Source organism: Microtus pennsylvanicus, chromosome 6 (assembly GCF_037038515.1).
Source record: "Microtus pennsylvanicus isolate mMicPen1 chromosome 6, mMicPen1.hap1, whole genome shotgun sequence".
In the NCBI taxonomy this organism is placed as follows: domain Eukaryota; kingdom Metazoa; phylum Chordata; class Mammalia; order Rodentia; family Cricetidae; genus Microtus; species Microtus pennsylvanicus.
This window is the reverse complement of record NC_134584.1, coordinates 51,486,338-51,509,785: the sequence shown is the minus strand read 5'-3', so window position 1 is coordinate 51,509,785 and position 23,448 is coordinate 51,486,338. Positions and strand designations below refer to the sequence as shown.

The 23,448-nt window shown below is 42.1% G+C and overlaps 1 protein-coding gene across 1 annotated transcript in view; it reads right to left on the bottom strand.

The window, feature by feature from the left end:
- Tnpo1 (transportin 1) overlaps nt 1-20,582 on the bottom strand; it is an 84,353-nt gene extending 63,771 nt beyond the window's left edge. The window contains exon 1 of the mRNA XM_075976233.1: nt 20,455-20,582. Coding sequence (XP_075832348.1) covers nt 20,455-20,469 — 15 coding nt within the window. The 5' untranslated portion in view covers nt 20,470-20,582. The remainder of the gene's footprint in view (nt 1-20,454) is intronic.
- Between the last annotated feature and the right edge of the window lie 2,866 nt (nt 20,583-23,448).

The window sequence follows — 23,448 nt, the reverse complement described above, 5'->3', positions numbered from 1 at the left end:
TTGGCCCTTCTATTCTTATTTGGCCTCAAGCTATACCCACATGACAACAGCAAAAAATCAGGAAGGACTCCACCCAGCATTCTGCTACAGTGGCATGGACAGACTTAGAGAGGTGACACCACAGAACCAGAAAAGCTGAAAAAAAAGACAAATATGAGAAACATACAGAAGACATGGAAATCAAGTGGTGAATACTAGATCAAATATTAATTAAATATGTCTGCAAAAATTATGTAAGAGAAAAACCACAGAAGTTGCTTGATGGTGATCTTCATAGACTGCAAAGATGGATAAAATATATCACAAGAAAACTTTATATTCAAAAGTGGGGAAAATGTGTAGAAAATAATGTCAAATAAAAGAAGCTACCACATAACTAAAAGTTTTAGTACAAAAGCAATATTATGCAGGGCAGTGGGGGCACACGCCTTTAATCCCAGCAGTTGGGAGTCAGATCTCTGTGAGTTCATGGCCAATCTGGTCTACAAGCTCCAGGACAGTCAGGGACGTCCGCACAGAGAAACCCTGTCTCGAAGTTTTGTTTGTTTGGTTTTTTTTAAAAAGCCAATACTATATAGTCTGAGTATTCAAATGTTTTCTTTTTTAAGAATTTAATATTGAACATTACTCTAACATTATTAATTTGGCAAAACAAAATACACACACTTCCATCACTGCACAGTGGTTCATACATCCCTATTTTTATGATGTGCCCACACTTCATTTGGAAAAAAAAAAGCTCTTGGCTTTATTTCCTACTTTCTCTCTTGTCTTCTGAAGACATTTTCTCCTAACTGCTGCCAGACAGACTTGCAACACACCTAAACGGTAGGAAGGACAGCAAGGAATCACAGATTTACTGTGGCTGAGGCACAATAGTAAACCCAACTTTGGCTAATGTCATTGAGAACAGCTTGGAACCGTGAGCTGTGATAGTCTGTTTCCCCTTTACCATACAAAATAAACAAACAAACAAATAAATGAAGCTTAATGAGAAATATAAAGTTAATAAACTAAGGTGTGGTGATACAAACTTTAATCCCAGCACGAGGGGGGGTGGCAAAAATAGGCAGATCTCTGAGTTCAAGGCTGGCCTGGTTACAGAAAGAGTTCCAGGACAGCTAGGGCTACAGAGAAAGCCTATCTGGAAACCCCCACCAAAAGTAATAAGAGAATAAAATATGAGGAAATTTGAGACTGTGTTGAACATAGGATAATAATAACCAAATATACACAAGAAAGTATTTGGTTTTAAGTGTATGACCCTAACACTGAATACTGTACTAATACTAACCCTTACTGAAGTTTCTTTCACAAGCAGAGAGGCTTCATTCAACCCCCTCCTCCCACAAAGCTGGTATTCATCAATTAAAATCTAACTGAGTTAGAGAATAACAAACCATTTACCCATGAGAATAAAGAGCACTAGGCAGCAGCTAGCCAATCCTTTTATTTAAAAATAAGGCTCAAAAATCAAAATTACAAGTTAAGAGGAAGAATTTTATTTCTGATTTTAAAACCAGAGCATCCAATCTACGAGATCTTTCCTACCTTCATGTCTGAATGGTACACTGACATCTGATAAATACCTCAGGAAAGCCATGGGCTGCTTCCCTAAGGAATTAGTAGCTCATAGCCCATGTCTCAGAGAAGAGCGTTACGGCAAAGTTTACTGTGTAACCTCATTTCCTAAACACAACTGAAGAAGCTGCAGACAATGACCTTCCATGTGATGCATCCTAGTACAAAAAGATGAGTTCTATTCAATTTCCTTTCCCGGGAGGACGACCAGGAAGATTTACCATTTGCTGGTGCTAAAAGCTTAAGCTGAAGAGTCACAATGGTAGGCAGGTAGTCACACCCAAGATAAAATTACATACATCAGGAATTCTAAGCGAGGCGGACCAACACAGAGGGTTGTAAAGTACTGGGCAGGATCACGTGGAATGGCTTGCTTCCTGGTTGCTTTGGGATTCTAAGCCATGAATGACTTAAGTGGATCTTAACCTTGATTTCAAAATAATGGAATGTGTTTCTTTTCTTTGAAATAAGTAAAGCCACAGCCTGGCGCGGTGGTGTTCCCTGCCTTTAATCCCAGCACACTAGAGGCAGAGTCAGGCGGATCTCTGAGAGTTTAAGGCCAGCCTGGTCTACATAAATAGCTCCAGGACAACTAAGACTATGCAGAGACCCTGTCTCAAAACAAACAAAAAGCCATCAAAAAGGGGGAAAAAAAGTTTAGTTAGAAAAGAAATATCAAATAACTACTCAAATATCTATCATATAAGCATACACATTATGTGATTATATAACAATATGAGCAAAAAACTTCCCCAAAAGATTTTGCTTCAGCTGAGTATCTACAGTTCTCTGGGAACTGTTTGCTGCGCTGGTACAATGATGGCTCATGATCATCCCGGGAATGCATCTCCTTAGCTTGCAAGTGAGCATCAAAGTCTCAGAGAGGTAAGGGCATACCGAATATATCCAGAAGGTAGAGAGGAGACTGAGTAGAAAAATGTCAGCAGCTAGTAAAGGCATTTACTACAAATTCCTTTGTTATCCACTTTCCTATGGCGTGGGTGTGTGTGCCTGTGTGATGCACATCTGCAAGTGTACACGAAGCCAGAGGACAACCTCGAACGCCCCGCATGAACCATCCACCTTTACTGTATATAATTTTTAAATAGACTCTCAGTGACCTAGAACTTGCCAAATCTGCTAGGCTAGCTGGCTAGAACACCCCGGGGATCCACCCGTCTTTGCCTCTGCGGTCAGGCACAGTGTACGCGCCACCATGCCTAAGGTTTTAGAAGTGGGTTCTAAAGATCCAAGATCTTTGAAGGCAAACACTTTACTGACTGAGCTATCTCCCCAGCTCTTGCTATCTACTTTTGTTTTGAGGAAAGGCAATCACCTCATAATATTCACTTTATTAACACTTTATCCAAGTGAGAGAGGTAGGACAGTGGCACTTTTCCCTCCTGTCCCAGTTTTAGGGTGCTACTTGTTTCTTAAGATCCTTCCCATCTCCTGTGTTCCCAAGGGGTACACTATGCGTAAGTTGGTAGACAAACACATGCTTTATTTGGACAAATGTAAAAGGGTATCCCACATGATATATCAGTACAAACTGGTGTGTTCTCATAAGAGTAATACATAAATAACTTTGTGGAAAACTAATTTAGAGCCAAAGACAGTACACATACAAGAAAGTTCACAAGAAAAACCCCAGCAGCACATACACACACACACACACACACACACACACACACACACACATAACCACACACACATACACACAGGAAAGCACAAAGTTTCACTGATATGGAATAAATGCAGTCGTTAAGCAACTTTTTAGTATAACTACCCATCAACATTTTGCTATGATGTCCTATGGAGCCAAGGGTGTGATGAAGTCACATTAACTGTGGTAGAATGAAATTAAACAACCTGCTACAAGTAAACTCAATGTTTATGAGCCTTAGACATTCTTATGCTCTCTCCCCTCGGGGTTACTTTTCTGAGTTTGCATTCTGAGATTATTAAATACAGAAAAGGGTTAACTTATACATATATACATATACATATATACATATATATATATATTTAAAAATAACACTCCAGGATATTTCTGCTCTCAGGAAAGTAGCATATTTAACTGATGAGTTACATTCAACACAGCCATCAAAAAGGTATTAATTTTTGTGATAACATAAAAAGAGTTTGTGCCTACCTAGGAAGTAAAAAGAAAACAGAAGTTGTATCCAGAGTATAATTGCAAGTAAATATAAAGTACTTGTATGAACTGAGATGCTCTTATAACATTAATAACTATCTGGAAAACTAACTTAGAACCAAAAAACAGTTCAATAAAGAAAAATCTCAATAGGAACTCCAGCATTGCACGCACGCGCGCACGCGCACACACGCACACACACACAGATCATTAATTGAAAAAGGCTGGACAGACACAATAAAAAGTAGATTACCAAAGTGTTGCTATCATAGGGTCTTTAGGTCTCCTTAAACTGTTAATTACTACTCTGAGTTTACAATGCAGTGCAGTCACTGGAAATCATACCGAGCAGGGACCCCAGAGTGTCCCTATTTCATGTCATGATGCTGCCATTCAAAGCTGTGCCTTCGGTCACAGAGCTTAGACAACACTTTTAAAACGTGTTAAGAAGGCATTGAAGTCGAGATGAAGAGCCGGCTCAGCCGCTAAGAGCAAGGACCGGGGTTTGATTCCCAGCACCACCTGTATATCTCCAGTTCCAGGGATCCAACACCCTCTTCTGGCCTCCACCAGCATCAGGCATGCACATGGTACACAGACACGTAGGCAGGTAAAACATAGACACAGAAAAAAATAAATAAAAATAGAATGGAAACTAAAATATTTTAATTTTTATTTATTTATTTTTTTGGTTTTTCGAGACAGGGTTTCTCTGTAGCTTTGGGGCCTGTTCTGGAACTAGCTCTTGTAGAACAGGCTGGCCTTGAAAAATAATTTTTAAAAGACAACATAAAACTTTTTAAAAGGTACAAAGCATGAAAGACAGTCTAGAGAATTTTTGTGAAAAGATTTTGAAGGCTATCACACTTAAAAGAGTCAAGTCTTTGGTGCTAGTGAGAGAGATGGCTCAGCTGTTCAGAGTGCCAGCTGCTCTTGCAGAGGACCTGGGCTCAACTCCCAGCACCCACACTAGGACTCACAGCCATCGCTAACTCCAGTTCTAGGGATCTGGTGCCTCCTTCTGACCGCTACAGGCACCAGGCACACCAGTAGCATACAGAACATTCATACACATGTTTAAAGAAGTCAAGACCGAGTTACCTATAAGATCCATGTATGTGGAGCCACTTTTTCCCCAGATTCTGCCACTGAAATTAGTAAACAAAATGGTAAACCATCCTCGTAGGAATAAAAAACAAACAAAACACTGATTCAACTTTTGCAAGTCGCTAGAATTATATCAGAAAACTGTTTTATAGTTAGAGTCCTGGACACAGAGAAGGGCTGGCCTGAATATCAAAGGACAGAAGCCTTATTTTTTCCTTATAGAACAATGAAAGTTCCCTTGTGATAACTACTCTAATTCTGTGTGGAGACGATTTTAACAATGTTATCATGGGAAGAGATCAATATTCAGACTGGCTAAATGTAAAACACCAACAAAAGACACAGAGACACAGTTAACACTGCTCAAAATTTAACATAAGAGCCACTGCCACAATTTTACTGAATTTCAAAAGCATCTTTTAGTAATTTCCTAATTTTTCAAGGCTCTGACACATAATTGTGAAAATGCCATGCAGGAAAACACCCACAAATAACTCAAACAACATGGGCAGAACTAACAGAAAAATTTTAAAATGTAAAAGCTAAAAACAAAACAAACAAACGAACAAAAAACTACTCAGAAAAGGAAACCTGTAAATCTACAATGGTTTCTTTTTTTTTTTTTTGGTTTTTCGAGACAGGGTTTCTCAGTGGCTTTGGAGCCTATCCTGGAACTAGACCAGGCTGGTCACAGAGATCCGCCTGCCTCTGCCTCCCAAGTGCTGGGATTAAAGGCATGCGCCACTATCGCCCGGCTCTATAATGGTTTCTAAGACTTCTGTAATAGTAAGTACAACAGATTTTTAAAAAATCATAACTATAAGTATCAAAAGAAAAACTAACATACAAGAAACTAGATGACACTTCTTCAAATAACCCAAAGAGCTAGTATTGTTGTGCTTGCTAAAAAAAAGTCATAGAACATTGAAATAATATAAAAGTTATATAAAAACTTCAAAGCAGCAAATGAAAACTTTACAATTTAAAAAGTGCTGCAGATAGATTCTGCTTAATGAAGTTAGTCTGGTAAGACATGGAAGGGAAACACATGCGTTCCCTGGTCTAGAATTCAGGGCACAGTCCTGGTGTCCACCCCCTTCCAGGCAGACAACCATTGGGGCCTACACTCACTCACACATGGTAGACACATGGGGTCTAAAGAGATGCCTCTAAAGGATTCACTGTCTCTATGACTTCAAATGGATTATCAGAGTCAGAAATGTACTTCTTACGAAATAAATTCCTAAGCTTCTCCCTAGAGAAGGGTGGAGCATGGACAAAAAATCTCTATTTCAGTCATCATGAAGGGCTCCTCCAGTTTAAACAGTAACTGCATGTAACAACCCAGCTACATCACTTACACCTAACAAAATGTGTAAATCTTTTTAACTCCTGGTTAAATAGATTTTTTTTTGAGATGAGGTCTTGCTCTCTCACCATGTTGCTCAAAGGCTCATTCATTATCTTGCCTCAACCTCCCGGAGCAGCGGGCACATGCAGCGACTGTGCCTGGCTTGGGTGACACACACTCCTGGGTTGCTATGAGGTAAGTTAGAATTCTGTGAAGCGCTCTCCTTTTTATACCTTCTCCTTTTATTCTGTTCCTTGTTTGCCTTCTCAGTTAAACTCTGACAGGGAAGCATTATGCTAAGTCCCTTGATTCAGTACTGTTTAGGCTAAAACAAGATTCCAGAAAATCCGCTACCTTTACAAGGCCTCCACTGTTCCATATCCTTTATTTGTTTGAGCAAAGGATTTGGGCCAAAGGGATGGTATTTGGCAAGGTGATCCAAACTCACAGCTATAGCCTGTCTGGAGCAAGAGCCAACAGCCAGACTCAACACAAACTGCCTCCCTCCAACAGTCTAGTCTGTAAGTCTTCAGTGTCGTGAAGAGTTTAAGAAAAAAATATCAAAAGGAAAGGGCATTAGGATTTCCAGGCTCAACTCTCAATTCTCTGCACCAATAATAACCATGGGGCAATGCTACACAAATGATTTAAACTCTTTTGGCTTCTTTCTTTCTTTTTTTTAAATTAATTAATTTATTAAAGATTTCTGTCTCTTCCCCGCCACTGCCTCCCATTTCCCTCCCCCTTCCCCAACCAAGTCCCCCCTCCCTCGTCAGCCCAAAGAGCAATCAGGGTTCCCTGCCCTGTGGGAAGTCCAAGGACCACCCACCTCCATCCAGGTCTAGTAAGGTGAGCATCCAAACTGCCTAGGCTCCCACAAAGCCAGTACGTGCAGTAGGATCAAAAACCCATTGCCATTGTTCTTGAGTTCTCAGTAGTCCTCATTGTTCGCTATGTTCAGCGAGTCCAGTTTTATCCCAGGCTTTTTCAGACCCAGGCCAGCTGGCCTTGGTGAGTTCCCGATAGAACATCTCCATTGTCTCAGTGTGTGGGTGCACCCCTCGCGGTCCTGAGTTCCTTGCTCGTGCTCCCTCTCCTTCTGCTCCTGATTTGGACCTTAAGATTTCAGTCTGGTGCTCCAGTGTGGGTCTCTGTCTCTGTCTCCATTCATCGCCTGATGAAGGTTAATATTCAGGAGGATGCCTATATGTTTTTCTTTGGGTTCTCCTTCTTATTTAGCTTCTCGAGGATCACTAATTATAAGCTCAATGTCCTTTATTTATGGCTAGAAACCAAATATGAGTGAGTACATCCCATGTTCCTCTTTTTGGGTCTGGCTTACCTCACTCAGGATAGTGTTTTCTATTTCCATCCATTTGCATGCAAAATTCAAGAAGTCCTTGTTTTTTACTGCTGAGTAGTACTCTAATGTGTATATATTCCATACTTTCTTCATCCATTCTTCCATTGAAGGGCATCTAGGTTGTTTCCAGGTTCTGGCTATTACAAACAATGCTGCTATGAACATAGTTGAGCATATACTTTTGTTGTATGATAGGGCATCTCTTGGGTATATTCCCAAGAGTGGTATTGCTGGGCCCAGGGGTAGGTTGATCCCGAATTTCCTGAGAAACTGCCACACTGCTTTCCAAAGTGGTTGCACAAGTTTGCATTCCCACCAGCAATGGATGAGTGTACCCCTTCCTCCACAACCTCTCCAGCAAAGGCTATCATTGGTGTTTTTGATTTTAGCCATTCTGACAGGTGTAAGATGGTATCTTAAAGTTGTCTTGATTTGCATTTCCCTGATGACTAAGGAAGTTGAGCATGACCTTAAATGTCTTTTGGCCATTTGAACTTCTTCTGTTGAGAATTCTCTGTTCAGATCAGTGCCCCATTTTATAATTGGGTTGATTAGCCTTTTACGGTCTAGTTTCTTGAGTTCTTTATATATTTTGGAGATCAGACCTTTGTCAGTTGTGGGGTTGGTGAAGATCTTCTCCCAGTCAGTGGGTTGCCTTTTTGTCTTAGTGACAGTGTCCTTTGCTTTACAGAAGCTTCTCAGTCTCAGGAGGTACCATTTATTCAATGAGGCCCTTAATGTTTGTGCTGCTGGGGTTATACGTAGGAAGTGGTCTCCTGTGCCCATGTGTTGTAGAGTACTTCCCACTTTCTCTTCTATCAGATTCAGTGTGTTCGGACTGATATTGAGGTCTTTAATCCATTTGGACTTGAGTTTTGTGCATGGTGATAGACATGGATCTATTTGGCTTATTTCTTTACCTAAAAAAGTAACTAAAGACCATATTCATTTCAGCTTCTAGAAGTAAATTTTGCTGACTGTAAATAATGAACAAGGATATAATTCATGTACAAAATTAGCCTCATTTCTGTTCATTTATGCTATTGTGAGTCTCAAAGCCCCTCCTACCTTCCAGAACCTGCTATTCAGTTCAATCATCCAAGTGATGCTCTGGGGAAGACTGAGCTAGTGGTGTGAGAGCTGTCTGTCACTCAGTTCTTCTGAAGACTATGTGGGGCTCCTGTGAAAAGCACAGGGCTATGCTTGCCTTGGTGGCTTCTTTCAGAAGTCACATTCAGCAGAAAAATGATGCTGAGCCAGGCATGGTTTTAAACCCAGACTGGGGAAGCAGAAGCAGGAGAATCTCTGGGAATTATAGGACAGACTAGTCTACATAGTGAGTTACAGGACAGCCAGGGCTACACAATGAGACCCTGCCTCAAAGACAAAAGGGAGAAGCAACACTTTTGGAGTGGAAACAAATTGCAACAGATCAAGTGATTTTTTTTTGTTGTTGTTTACTGGTTTGTTTTTGTTTGTTGGTTGGTTTTTTTCTAGAGACAGTTTCTCTTTATGTATCCCCTAGCTGGCCTGGAACTCAGAGATCTGCCTGTCTCTGCCTCCTGAGTGCTGGGATTAGAGGCCTAGCTCAGATCCAGTATTTAATTTTTTTTCAGATACTACTAACTGACTTTAGCAGCAGAGGGTTAATCTAAGTATTTGATTTTATAGAAATTTCTTGGCCAGGTAATGACAGCAGCCTACACCTTTAATCCCAGAAAGCAGAGGCAGGTGGATCTCTGTGAGTCTGGGGCCAGCCTGGTCTATAAAGCCAGTTCCAGGGCATGTTACAGAGAAACCCTGTCTCAAGAAAACCACACACACATACCAAAACAAACAAAACCAAATAAACAATTAGTATCAACAACTGAAAAGCATCATTTATGCTCAGATCTGACATTTTGACATAAAGTTTAAATACCTTCACTTTTCTTGCTTTTCCTTCTGTCCTGACACAGCTTCTTAGCATGAGCCATCAACCTGCCCTTCTTTAGAAGCTTTGTGCTGCAGCAGTGGCTCAGGTTAAGAGCACTTAACTTTGCTTGTTCAGAGGTCCCTTCCAAAACTCCAGTCCAGATCGCACACCTTCTTCTGACCTCTACAGGCACTAGGCACACACAGTGTACATAAATATGTGCAAGCAAAACATTCATATACATAATAAAAATAATACACCTTTTAAAAAGTTAAGAATAGACGTAAAACACTACAGGCCTAGAAATGTTGTCAAGTTATTGTATTTCATTTATATATGGAGAATTCTGGTGCATGTATGCCTGATGTTTGCCTAGTGCCATGGAGGCCAGAAGAGGGTGTCAGATATCCTGGAACTAAAGTTACATCTGGCTGTGATCCCCTATGTGCACCCCAGGGAATTGAACCTGGGTCTTCTGCAACAGCAGCCAGTGCTCTTATTTCTCCAGGTCATGATCTAGAAATTTGACTTCTTTGTCCGCCTCCAATAATGAATTTTATCTTTCCCTATGTATTGTCTGAAAGGACTGCAGTCTAAGGCTCCCACACACACTGCACTCCCTCTGCTTGGCTCTATTAGTAATCAGACATGGGAAAATAATGACTGCAGAATTAAATCTAAGAGGCAGCTAATAGTACCTACATCTCATGGGGTTGTTTAAGGGTAAAATGCCAAAGTTCTGTGTCTGTCTGTCTGTTTCTCTCCTTTTGTTCTTTTGAGACAGAGCTTCTTTGTGTAGCTCTGGCTATCCTGAAACTAGCTCTATAGACCAGGCTGGCTTTGAACTCAGAGATCTTTCTGCCTCTGCCTCCCGAGTTCTGTCTTAAAACAAGAGAGAGAGAGAGAGAGAGAGAGAGAGAGAGAGAGAGAGAGAGAGAGAGAGAGAGAGAGGAAAAAAAGACTCTTCTTGTCTAAAACAGTGTTAGCAATCAGATAGAACGCAAAGGCCTGAACTGTATACTGAACACAACTAGTGTACAGGATATTACTGGACTAAGCAACCACTTGTCTGTGCATTTAAAATTCCTTCATGTAGTATCAAATGACTACAGAAACACTGCCCACCCTTACTCATACCCAATTTTCTTACTCCCCTCTATTTGTAGAAATGCTCCAAGATGACCTAGTTGCTGCCCACTGCTGTAAGACAATATTCTTGTACCCTGTAAAGATTTATCACTCACATTGGTTTAATAAAACACTGATTGGCCAGTAGCCAGGCAGGAAGTATAGGTAGGGCGAGCAGACTAGGAGAATCCTAGGAAGAGGAAAGGCAGAGAGTCAGCCACCAGCCAGACACTGAGGAAGCATGATGAGAATGCCTTCCTGAGAAAAGGTACCAAGCCACATGGCTAAACACAGATACGAATTATGGGTTAATTTAAGTTGTAAGAGCTAGCTAGTAATAAGCCTGAGCTAGCAGGCCAAACAGTTTATAATTAATATAAGCCTGTGTGTTTCTTTGGGACTAAACAACAGCAGGACTGGGCAGGACAGAAAATTCTGTTTGCAATTCTCCCTTCTTTACTCCACTTCATTGAGACAAAATTCCTTGTTGATTTCCTGGCCTCCCTTCTAGCACAGTGCTGAACAGAGGTGACCACATTCTCCCTTAGTTGTGGCACCACATCCCCATGGTTTCCCTGCTGTGGGACAATGGTCTGTACCCTGTCAATTGTATTTTAATAAAATGCTGATTAACCAGTAGTCAGGTGGGGTGACCAGGCAGAAAGTAGAGGCAGGACAATGAGAACAGAAGAATTCTGGGAAGAGGAAAAAAGTCAGTCCATAGTTATCACAGGGAGAGAGAGGAGGCCAGACACAGAGCAAGCAAGATGTGACTGCCTCGCCAAAAAAGGTACCAAGCCACATGGCTAACACAGACAAGAATTATGGGCTAATGTAAGTTTTAAGAGTTAGTAAAAAGCTGGGTGGTGGTGGCATACGCCTTTAATCCCAGCACTCAGGAGGCAGAGGCAGGCAGATCTCTGTGAGTTTGAGGCCAGCCTGGTCTACAAGAGCTAGTTCCAGGACAGGCCCCAAAGCCACAGAGAAACCCTGTCTTAAAAAAACCAAAAAGAGAGAAAAGCCTGAGCTAACAGGCCAATCAGTTTATAATTAATATAGACCTCTGTGTGATTTGAGACTTAACGACTGTGGAACCTGAACAGGACAAAAACCTCAGTCAACAAATGGTACCCAATGTGAGACAAAAACCTCAGTCAATATTTCCCTTTGACCTTGCCGGTGGCCCTGTTAGTCTCCTTTGATGACTCACTATCCCTAACATGTTAGGTTGTCTTCTTTTCTCCATGTCCACAATTCCATATGGTCTGTACCATTAGATAGCATCCTGAATTCTAGACTCAAACATCCAGTGTAAGACACAAAATGTCTGTTAGACAGACATCTCAGACACAGCTGGGTGAGAGAGGGGTCTCTTATCTGTTTTTGGACAGTCTTGTAGCTCCGATGGTTTGGATCTTGCCATCTGCCTATGAGACCTATCACTTCAAACCAGACTGAAGAAGAACTCTTGATTTACTTCTCCAGTCCTTTCAAATCTACTCCCACCCCCGCCTGTTATCACTAAATGTCAGTAATTTTCACCCAGTTGTTCAGATCAAAATATTAAAAGGTCATCCTTGATTTTCTGTTTGTTCCACATCTAAAATCCCCCCAGTGCTATCCGAATATACCTTCAAATGTGCTTGGAATCAGACTGCCCAGTTCTCCCCCAGGGAGGTCCAGAGACTGTGCTTTCTGAAAACATGACCTGCTACAACTAAGTCCAGGCCTCCATTTTGCCCCCATGTAGCTGCTTGAAATAAACCAGCAAAGATGACCTGGTAAAGCCTGGGATTAATTGTGGATGGGTTTATCCTCCTACCACAGTCCTCAAAGTTAGTACCTAATTTGGGCCAGTACCTCTTCAAGTGCACTACATACAGCCACCTTGTTTGTCATGTTTTAGCAACATCTGTTTTCTTGTGGTTCCCCTGCCATGTTCAACTTATCCCTACCTACTGGCCTTCACTTTTGCAACTTTTCTCCTAAAATCTTCACACTGGCTCCTCCTACCCTTGATCAGATTTCTGACCACTCTGACATTTAAAAAAGGCAATGTCCTCGGCTCTCCTCTCCAGCCTCTTAATCTATTTCTTCTTACTGTTTCTTCTTTTTTTAAAGTATCTATTTCATTATTTCCCTTTTACTTCATTAAAAAAGCCTGGGATGAAAAAGTAATATGACTCTCTCTCTCTCTCTCTCTTTTTTTTTTTTTTTTTTTTTTTGAGGCAGGGTTTCTCTGTGTAATTGCTCTAGCTATCCTGAAACTTGCTCTGTAGACCAGGCTGGCCTCAAACTCATAAGAGAGCTGCCTGCCTTTAACTCCCAAGTGCTGGGATTAAAGGTGTGTGCCACCACCGCTCAGCAAAAAATTAATATGACTCTTCATTGTCAGGAAAAGCAGACAATATGAAATTCAAGCTCCCTAAAACTTCGTAATCCTGGTTCCCTTCCTAGAAGTACTCTGGGATGTGCTTTTGTATTATCTTTATAAAGTTCTTTTCTGTGCATCTAAATATGTAGAAATAATGAAAGCAAATCATTCAAAGTATGCCTTAGCTTCCCCAGTCATTGTATACAGATTGATAAATACAGTATAGTTCATTGATGAACAATTATCCTATCGACAGTTTTGAACCACTGCAAGCCGGCTGTTCACTTAGCTATTTTACTGGGAATTTACACATTCTCGGATTCCTATAGCTATGTATTTTAAAAGAGGCCGGGAAAGGAACAGAGCAATTGAAAGGCTGGGCCCACTCCCCAGCACACCAGAGGAAAACAACAGAACAATCTAGTAGAATGTCAGAGGGGCAAACTGGTAATAGCACCCACATGGAGGCTCACAACCTTCTGTTAGTCTATTCTCAGGCATGCACTTACATGCAGGCAACACATTCATATATAAGTCTAAGAAAATTTTCAAAAGAATATTTTGACAAGAGCTAGTTCCAGGACAGGCTCCAAAACCACAGAGAAACCCTGTCTCAAAAAACAAAAACAAAACAAAAAAAAAACCCCAAAAACAAAAAAGAATATTTTGAGAGGGGAGCGCGGGAGACGGCTCAGGTGTTAGGAGCACTGGCTGCTCTTGCAGAGGCCCCAGTTTCAGTTCTCAGCACATACGCGGTCACTCACAAGGACCTCTAACTCCAGTTCCAGGAATCTGATGTCCTCTTCTTTCTCATGGAGGCATGTGCAGTGTACACACATACAGGCAAGCAAAACGCTCATATACATAAAATAATAACCCTTAAAAATAGGAATATGCTATAACTTTTCTTTTTTTGGTAGATGGTCAGTAAATCCCAGAAGGTACGATACAAGGGTGAGAGGAGTTAAGGTGAGGCAGGTGGGGAAGAGACCGTAAACAGCCACTTTACAAATCCTAGGAATGGAATGCAGAAGACAAAGGCTGACAAGGAACCTGGAGGCTCTGCAGTTACTACAAAGACCTTCTGGCACCTTCTACCCACCAGTTAAAATGGAAGCTACTAGGGCAAAAATGGCTTTACTTTAAAATTCCTGGTTTGGGTGTGGTTGCACACACACCTTTAATCCCAGTACTCTGGCACGTGGATGAGTTTGAAGCCTGGGCCTGGGTTCCACAATGAGACCCTGCCTAAAAATAAGTAAACAAATAAATAAAATACCTGTGCTGATTTAGCAGTGTGTGAATTCTGCCAGACCCCTTCAATAGATTCTGTGTGCTTGTTTCTAAACTGTGGCCAGTACGAAGGGGACTTTACACTTTACTGCCCATGTCCCTTTTAGTGACACAGCGCCATCATCACTGACTAGCCGTACTTCCTCTTCTGACAATTTCCTCATTTAAAAAACTGAGTTGTGCCAGGTATGGTGGCACAGGATGAAGAGAGAGGAGAGGAAAAGAAAAAGGAAGAAATTGTTTTCTTTTTTATGTATTTCATAATTATTTTTAAAAAACATCCCATTCTTGATGATTTACACAAGTAATGAGCATTTTCATTTCAAAATTTCAATCATTCATTCTAGGGTAATTTAAGACCTTGGTCCAATTGGACCAGGTTGTCCAGTGAAAACCCTTGAGGCAAATCTGGCCACACTAGTTAGGAGGTTCACTGTCTGAAACTGTTCTGCACGACAATGCCAAGGCTGGTATGGACCACAGAGGAGAAAATATTATCTACCGCGTACAGAAAAAGTATGGACCTGACCTTAGGCCATTTAGGTCCCTGACCTGCTCAGTGGTCCAAGAACATGGCAGGTTCTTACCTCTTGAGTATTCCATGAAATAGGTTTCTACTTCCCAAATGCTCAGGCCAGTCTCTATTTCCTTCATGGACTCTACTTCTAGTCCTCCCTGAGGTCAACACAGGCTTACGTCATAAAACCTGCAACCCTATAACTGTGCTATGGCATGCCTGTTTACATACAACAGTCAATCCTAGAACCCAGCAGTGGTACAGTTCTCTTCAGCTGAGGGAACCTACCTCTAGGGGCTTACTGTATTAACCAATAGACTCCCAAAACTTGCGTGTTCTCCTATGTTCTAGGTCAAAACAGTTTATTTTTAGTTTATAATATTTTCCCCTTCTCTTTTTAAATATTGGAGTGGGACAGATGTGGAGATCAGAGGACACCCTTGTGTGTCAGTCCTCCCTTTCTACCTTGCTCATTGCTGAGTACAGTAGGCTAGCCCACAAGCTTCTGGACAGTCCCCCAAGTACAGCAGGCTAGCCCACAAGCTTCTGGATAGTCTCCACATATGTCTTCATCTCTCTGTAGAACAAGTGATTACAGATGCAGGCTACCATACCCAGCTTTACATGTGTTCTAGGGATCAAAGCCCAGGCCCTCTACTTTCGTGGCAAACACCTGACCAACTGAACCATCTCCTCAGCTCAGCTATTTCCTCAAAAAATGTTAACTGCTAATGGAAACATAAATGATGTGGTTCTGTAAATTTACGTCCATTTTTTTAGATTTGGTTGGCACCATCTATTACTAAGCATTTGTTTGCATAAATGCTACATAAGTTTGGAATTCTCTATATTTCTTTTGTTAGTAAATCAAAAGTGATAGAAAGGACCTGTGTCAGCGGGAGTGATTTGTGCACCTAGAATTAAGGGGATGCAGTGTCACTATTTTACTAATGTTCCAATCGCTTGTAAAGATGCATGCGTGTGTGTTTTTGTTCCCTTTCTGCATAACATCTTCTATTCTGTTTATGTTAAACAGCTCTAGTCTTTCTGGCTTATTTTTCCATTAAGACTTTTCATTTATTTCACCAGTAATGGGCTTCATCAAGTGTATTTTTCAATTCAATTACTTAATGGGCCTTTAAACTTCTCTTAGTCACTAAATTTAATCAAATTTGTGATTTCTTTGGTTTTTCCCCTTTCTCATTTGTTTGAGAGCATTACTAAGAATGCTGAGTCCACATATGCTTGCTGCCTTCATTTTAGAATTCAGATTTCTCCCTATCTATCTACATACCTATCTCTATATCTATATGTGAAATTACACTTCATCCAGGTAAAGATTATTTTTTCATTTTCTAAAATGTGGAAAGTTAATCTCTGTCTGGTTTAATTTTGTTCACTATTTTAACAGAGTGGCCTATGGTTTATAGGCACATTTTGAAAATATGTGCTACATAGAAATATACAAATATCATCTTTTACTTAGACAGACGTAGATTCAGAGTCAGGCTTGCACACGTAGCCCTTGTGCAAAATGTATAGTCATCTCCTCCCATCAATTAAAGGGAAGTAATTTCCATGTATAAAACAGGACTATGATGCTGAGAATTATGTTAAAGAAATACTACGTACCAGATGTCTACAGATAACTCCTGACATAGTACAAAGGGAAAATGTATCAATTCAGTCTTTCTTTGCCTTCATCTCACATCCGTAGCTACATTAATGTTATTTTGCGTCTATTTATTTTAGGAACATTATTACATTCCCTTAAGCAAGCCTAGCATAGTAGTGGACATTATTATCTCCATGATGGTGCCAGAAGGATAGAAACAGAGACGAAACCAGAGCAACACAGAAAAACTGTCTCAAAACAAAACAAACAAGCCAGCAGGCCCAGTAGTAGAGGCTTATAAGCATATGCTAAGGAAAAGGATTAAGATGGAGGACTGCACGGACCACGGACCACGTGAGTTCAAGGCCAGCCTGTGTAACTTAGTCCTTTTACAACCCGTGTAGCCTGCATGAGGTCATCAATTCAATCCCCAGCACTCACACAAACAACAGCCACAACAATATAATCAAAACACCACCAGAAGCCGGGTACAGTGGCCCATACCATTAATCCCAGCACTCAGAAAGCAGAGGCAGGCAGATCTCTGTGAGTTTGAAGCCAGTCTGATTTACAGAGTTTCAGTATGGCCAGAGCTACAGAGATGGACCCTTTCTCAGAACACTACCATGAAAACACTTGCCTGAAGCAAAAGCAGCTTGGCAATATGGATCCAGAATTTGGGAAGATACTCAGTATCACAATGAGTCAGAGATGCAGTAACAATTCTATGCACAGAGATGTTCATTGCAAGGGTTCTTATACAGCTACAAGAAATTAGAAACTCTTAGGAGAAATTCACACAAATATTATAGTCATAAAAAAAGACAAAATAACTAAACAACTTAAATGTTTATATCAGGTTTTTAAGAAAAAAGCAGAAAATTACTTATTAATAAAACTGTAGGAAAACAAAAACTCGTATTGGAAGGAAATACACCAAAGGGCTTATAGAAATCATTATATGGTCCTGAGATTGGTGGTTTTCTTAGTTTTCTAAAATAATCACCAACAATGAGAACAGTAGTGATGTATGGAGCATTCACAACATGTAGGCCAGGTTAGAAGACATACTGTACTGACTCAGAAGATGCTCTCAGAACATAATCAGACAAAAACTCAAGCACTATAACCTGCCTTTAGTTACGCTGAGAATTACAAAGAGCCTGGCTTCAAGTGTCTGCTCCTGACATCCATACCACACAGGACAGCTCTATCTTTTTGTTTTTGGTTTTTGAGACAGGGTTTGTCCATGTAGCTCTGAAGCCTGTCCTGAAACTCACTCTGTAGACCAAGCTAGTCTCAAACTCACGGAGATCCTTCTGCCTCTGCTTCCTAAGTGCTGGAATTAAAGGCGTGCACTACCACCACCTGGCGGGACAGCTCTATTTTATATCATGAAGAAAACCAATGGAAAGGCACCCGTCGGTTCCAATTGCATGGTCTCCACAGCAGCAGCAACATTTCCTTTCCACGTGGAGCTCAAACAGTTCCACTGCCATTGTCCTTTGGAAATAAGATGTGGCCACCCTTCTGGTATGGAATTTATCTTAGAAAAATTCGAAGGCAGCCACATGTGGTGGAGTATGCTTAATCCCAGCACTCGGGATGGGAGGTGAGAACAGAGGTAGGTAGATCTCTATGGTTTGAGGCCAGCCTGGTCTACAAAGTGAATTCTAGGACTGCCAATGTTGCACAGTGGGACCCTGTCTCAAAAGACAGACAAAAACACGTAACAAAACAAAAAATTCCAAGATAAATCTCCATCCTCATTTCCTGTTTCAATATTTCATTTGACCCCAGAGACGCCTAAGAGCTTTATTACACTAACTGATAGGACTTCCAAGAACACTCTAGAAGTGCCAGAGCCAGCCAATCAAACTCACTTCTCCAACCTCTCTTCATGAACCTCTACCTACTTCACCACAAACGGCCCCCTCTCACAACCACCTGTTCCACCTTTAATACATCTTCTCACCTGCTAAACCCTTACTAACACGAGCCCAGCAGGACCTCATCTTCCATGAAATTTCACTCACTCCAACCCCTCCCTTTCTGAAGGGGCATTGTCCTCTGTGAATGTGAAAACCTCTCAGTTGCTCACTCTAGTCCAGCTTTCTCCACCTTTGCAATGTAAGTCAGTGTGGGGAGGGGTGAGAGGGGCGGAGGGAGGAGGGGAGAGTCTTTCTGCTACTTTTTTGTTTGTTTGTTTGTTTGTTTGTTTTTGAGACAGGGCTTCTCTGTGCAGCCCCTGCCAGTTCCTGGAACTGGCTCTGTAGACCAGGCTATCCTAGAACTGAACAGTCCACTGCCTCTGCCTTCTGGGTGCTGGGATTAAAGGCGAGCGCCGCCACACCCTGTGTGCCACATTCTTCATACCTGGCAAAGAAACACAGTCCCCGCTGCCGTGCACACCTGTCTTCTGTTTATACTGCTTTAATTTACTTCATATGTAACTTGATTTGGTTTCCTTAAAACCTGATTTCTTTTCCTAAAAAAATGTTTGCAAAACCCAATATGGTTAACAAATAAAGAAATTCCTCTGAATAAAGCTTGTTCACATCTCAACACAATTCATTCAGTAAAAAAAAAAAAAACTGAATGCACACAAGCACTTTAACATTATATAAGAGAAAAATCAGTCATGAAAACAACGAACAAATATTGATAGTGAAAATTGTCACAGCAAGGATAACATTTTTTTATCCCAAAATGTATTCTACTCCTATTATGGAATGACAAAAGGCTTTTAGGGATGGAGACAGAAGTACAAAAAATATTTGTGATAGTCTTTCAATGGGAGGAATTCAGTATCCTAACTGGGGTGACGATGGAGCACATGAAGGCTCATGGAAGGTGGAGGCCACTTTTCAGAAGAGGAAAATGAAACAGACCCCAATGGGTTTATATCGACTCAAGTAAAAACAGTACTGCCAAGCCACGTTCCCCCCACACCCAAGTGTCAAAGATTTTCAAAGAAACCCGCACCTCTAAACTACTATTTTCTCTTGGCAGTTCCAAGTTTTCAGCCGGGTCAGCCATTCTCTCGAATAACTGGGACGCAGGATAAGGGAGCCGGTAGAAATCATAACCCTTCCCCAAAACCCAAATCCTCCACTACCTCATTAAGTATATTTTCTTATCACTCTTAAAGGAAAAAATTCGATAGGGAGACTTCCTTCAAACCCAGCAGGCCCTTTTGGTAAAGATGAACACATATGAATGAGCATATTCCGGACAAGTCAGTTCCGAATACTGATTTCATCAAACATGTTGCACTTAACAAGCATCTTTTCTTTAGGGGGCCAAGCACTGCTCACATACTCACTGAAGCCATTCCTGTTTTACAGCAGGGACAAACTAAGCTTCTTCAGACAACCTTCCCAATTAGTGGACGGCCTCCAAATTCGTTTCTACAGTTACAGCTGATTTGCGACTGGCATGACAAAGTGAAACTGTAAACAATCCCTGCAAGGCCCACGTGATTTGAAGAAAAAAAATTAAACAACGCGAGATCATTTTTAAGGAGGGGGAAGAAAGCCTTTCTAAAACCAGTTTAATTGTGGTGGCGGGTCTGTTCCTCGGCGGCCGTTCCCCCGTGCCTTGTACGGACAGGACACGGTCAGATGTGCAAGCCCCACAAACCTAAGCAAAACCCGTAGTTATAAACATTAAAATGATGAAAACACGTCGCGAGGCCAGCAGGCCCTCGGGGGAGGCGGATCAGCTGGTTGCAGAAATCGAGGTGTGTGAACTCCGGGACAAAGACCGGCGACCTCGGGTCCTAGCCCGGTGCGGCCCGACAGCCGCCTTCCCGCCCCAGGACCGACCTCCCACGCCCTGGGGCGCCACCCGCCCCGCCCCGGTCCCGCAGGGCGCCCGGGGCGGCAGCTGTTGGGCTTAGAACCGCGCCGTCGCCGGCGGGCTCCAAACGGCCGGGCCGGGTCCTGGAGAGCCGGCAGCCGAGCTTCGTCCCCCTCGGCACGGTAGCGGGTGGGAGCCCGCTCGGCCGCTTCCGCCCCTCCGCCCCGGCCACGCACCCTCACGCCACCTACCCGGTCCCACACCATCCCAGAGGCCTCCGGTGCTCGGGCCTTCTGCCGAAGCGGCGCTGCCTCCCGTCCGGGGCCTGAAATGGCTGCGGAACAAAGAGAATGTGGGCTCGGGCGAGCGCCGGTCCGATTGGCCGGGGGGCGGAGCCCGGCGCGGGAATCTTCGGCGGCGGTCGCCTTGGCAACGGCGGCGGGGCTGGGAAAACCGCGGCCTGGGCCTGCGGGCCTGGGTCGGGCGGCGCACGACAGCGGTTTCCCCGAGCGGGCCCCGAGGTCGCGTCCTCGGCCCCGCGCCCGTCCCCCCACGCCCTCGCGGCCCCGCAGGCCCAGCGTGGGGCTCTGTCTCTGCTCGGACCGTGAGTGTGATGTCTAGATGCAGGGCCCTTCCAGGAGGTGACGTGCCCCGGCCATACTGTGTCCCCCGCTGTAGCCCCTCGAGTGACAGCCGAGTCCCGGGAGCCGCCGCTTATCCCACAGATTCCCCGGTACGAGGCAGATGGCTGTAGGCGGCCCGCTGCCCGCTGCCCGCTTGGTACCAGACGGGTTTCTGAGCTGTGCTGCTGTGTAAACCAAATGAAACTATTTAGAAAATTAAATTTACTTCTTTAGGTCTGTATCTTAATATAAAACTACTTTATGTGCTTGGAAATAATTAGCGCTCCTAGCTTTATACAGCCACCATGAGAAAAGTACTGTTATTTCAAACTGAAAATGTTTTCAAATGGGAGAGGTAGACATGTTTAAACCCATTTGTGATGATGGTAATGAATAGATAAGAATTGTTCTCCTTCCCTGCGATTACTTTTACACAAATATACTCTATGAATATTGTAAATGTGCATAGCAAGGTGCTCTTTATTTCTTAAGGGGAGTTGCAGGGGAGACATCCTCACACCAGAACTTAGTGGCACATACTTTTTGTTTAGGCACTTAGTGCTCTTCATCACTTTATATATGGTATAGTGCCTAATTCTAGAAAATGCTAAACGTTTACTAAGACGGCTTATTTATTAAGAAACGTAAGAATCTTCTCTTGTAATATCCATTACAATTAGTTTAACTCATATTTGAGTAAAAGATGATGTTTATTATCAGAAAGTTGAACATAGAAGGGGAAAATATTTAAAATAACTAAAATATGACTGGGTGTGATGGCACACACCTTTAATCCCAGCACTCAGGAGGCAGAAGCTGCCTGATTGCTGGGTTCCAGGACAGCCTGGTCTTCAGAGAGAGTTCCAGGTCAGCCAGAACTACACAGAGAAACCTTGTCTCAAAAAATAAAGTAGCCAAAATATACATTTCAGCATTTTATAATGTTAACTTAATGGAAGCTGGATCAAGTAGTATTCTTGGAAAGGGGGTTTCTAAGAGGAAATATGTTCCCCCCAGGAAACAATTTAATGTAAACTTTTTCCCAGAGCTGTTTGGTGAGTCTCCGAGGAAATGCAAGCAGGGCTTGTTTTGTACTTAAAAGATTGCATTGCAGACTAGGGACTTTGTATAACTCAGGATTGTGGTAGCCGAGTTTTACATTGCTAGAGCTTAACAAAAGATTGTTGAAATCTAAAAGATTAGGGGCTGGAGAGATGGTTCAGTGGGTAAGAGCCTTGTTTTTGCAGAGGGCCTGAACCCACATGGTCGATCATAACTTCATAATTCCAGTTTCAGGAATCCAGTGCTTTCTTCTTACCTCCTCAAACACCAGGGACACACATACCACACAGACATCCATGTCTGCAAAACACTCATACACATGAATAAATCTAAGTCCAATCAGAAAGGATAGCAATTAATGACAGTTATGAGACCTACCAGGCAGTTAATATAAATTCACCTAAATAATACCTTGGAAATAATTGGAAGGGAGGAGGAATTGAGTATTGAGGCATTTGTTCCCTCAAAATTTTTTTAAAAAAATACTTGGTTACCAGATGTTATGAAATTGAGATGAGGTAACCCAAGAATCTATTCTTTCATAACATTGAGATGAAAAGGACACCGTGAAGTGACTGTGGGTAGAAGAGATGTTTATCTAGGTGGCCTTTGTCTCATCTTCTAGCCTAAATTAAAAATATGTGTTTTAAATAATAACTCTTATTTGTCATTGAAGCTTATTAACATGGCTTATTTAATTTTTCTTTCCTGTTATTTCATTTTTCCTTTGTGCATATAATAATGGCTACTCGGTGGTGTTTTTCTCTTTACATTTCATGTGGCAAAACTCTGCAGAGTTGTTGGCATTTTTCATTGACATATTTTGAAGTTTAAGATGGTAAATAAACATTGCTTTTCTTGCCGGGCGGTGGTGGCGCACGCCTTTATCCCAGCACTCGGGAGGCAGAGGCAGGCGGATCTCTGTGAGTTCGAGACCAGCCTGGTCTACAGAGCTAGTTCCAGGACAGGCTCCAAAGCCACAGAGAAACACTGTCTCGAAAAACCAAAAAAAGAAAAAAAAACAAAAAAAAGAAAAAAAAACATTGCTTTTCTCTTCACAACCTTTATGTTCTTTAATTTCTACATTAAATTTTCCTTAGGTGAAAGAGTTCACAAAGACAAAAATTAAAGAACATTAACAGTTACAAAATGGCACCCCCATGAGAAAACCAACCCCTGGGAAAGAAAAGTTGCTTACTTTGTCAGATGTAGCATCATCAAAAACCCTGTGATACTCAGGAGGTCACGACCTGCATCCTGATGCCGACTTTACCGTGACCTGCATCCAGATGCCAGCCTTACCACTCCTGCTTGCGTGCAGTTCTGTCTCTCAGACCTTTACTTTGTCTTAGACAGGACTAAGGAAGACAAAGCACATGAGGAATTCAATAGCAGTAGGCAGGCAGCAATGGGGGGCAATAGATAAAAGTATTGCTGGACATTAATGAATATAAATGACCATGTTTACCTGGGTGGAGGGGGTGATTTTGAAAAAAAAAAGGTCTGAAAGTCAAAACTTGCTAAATATCTTTAATAGGAAAATATTACTATATTTCATTA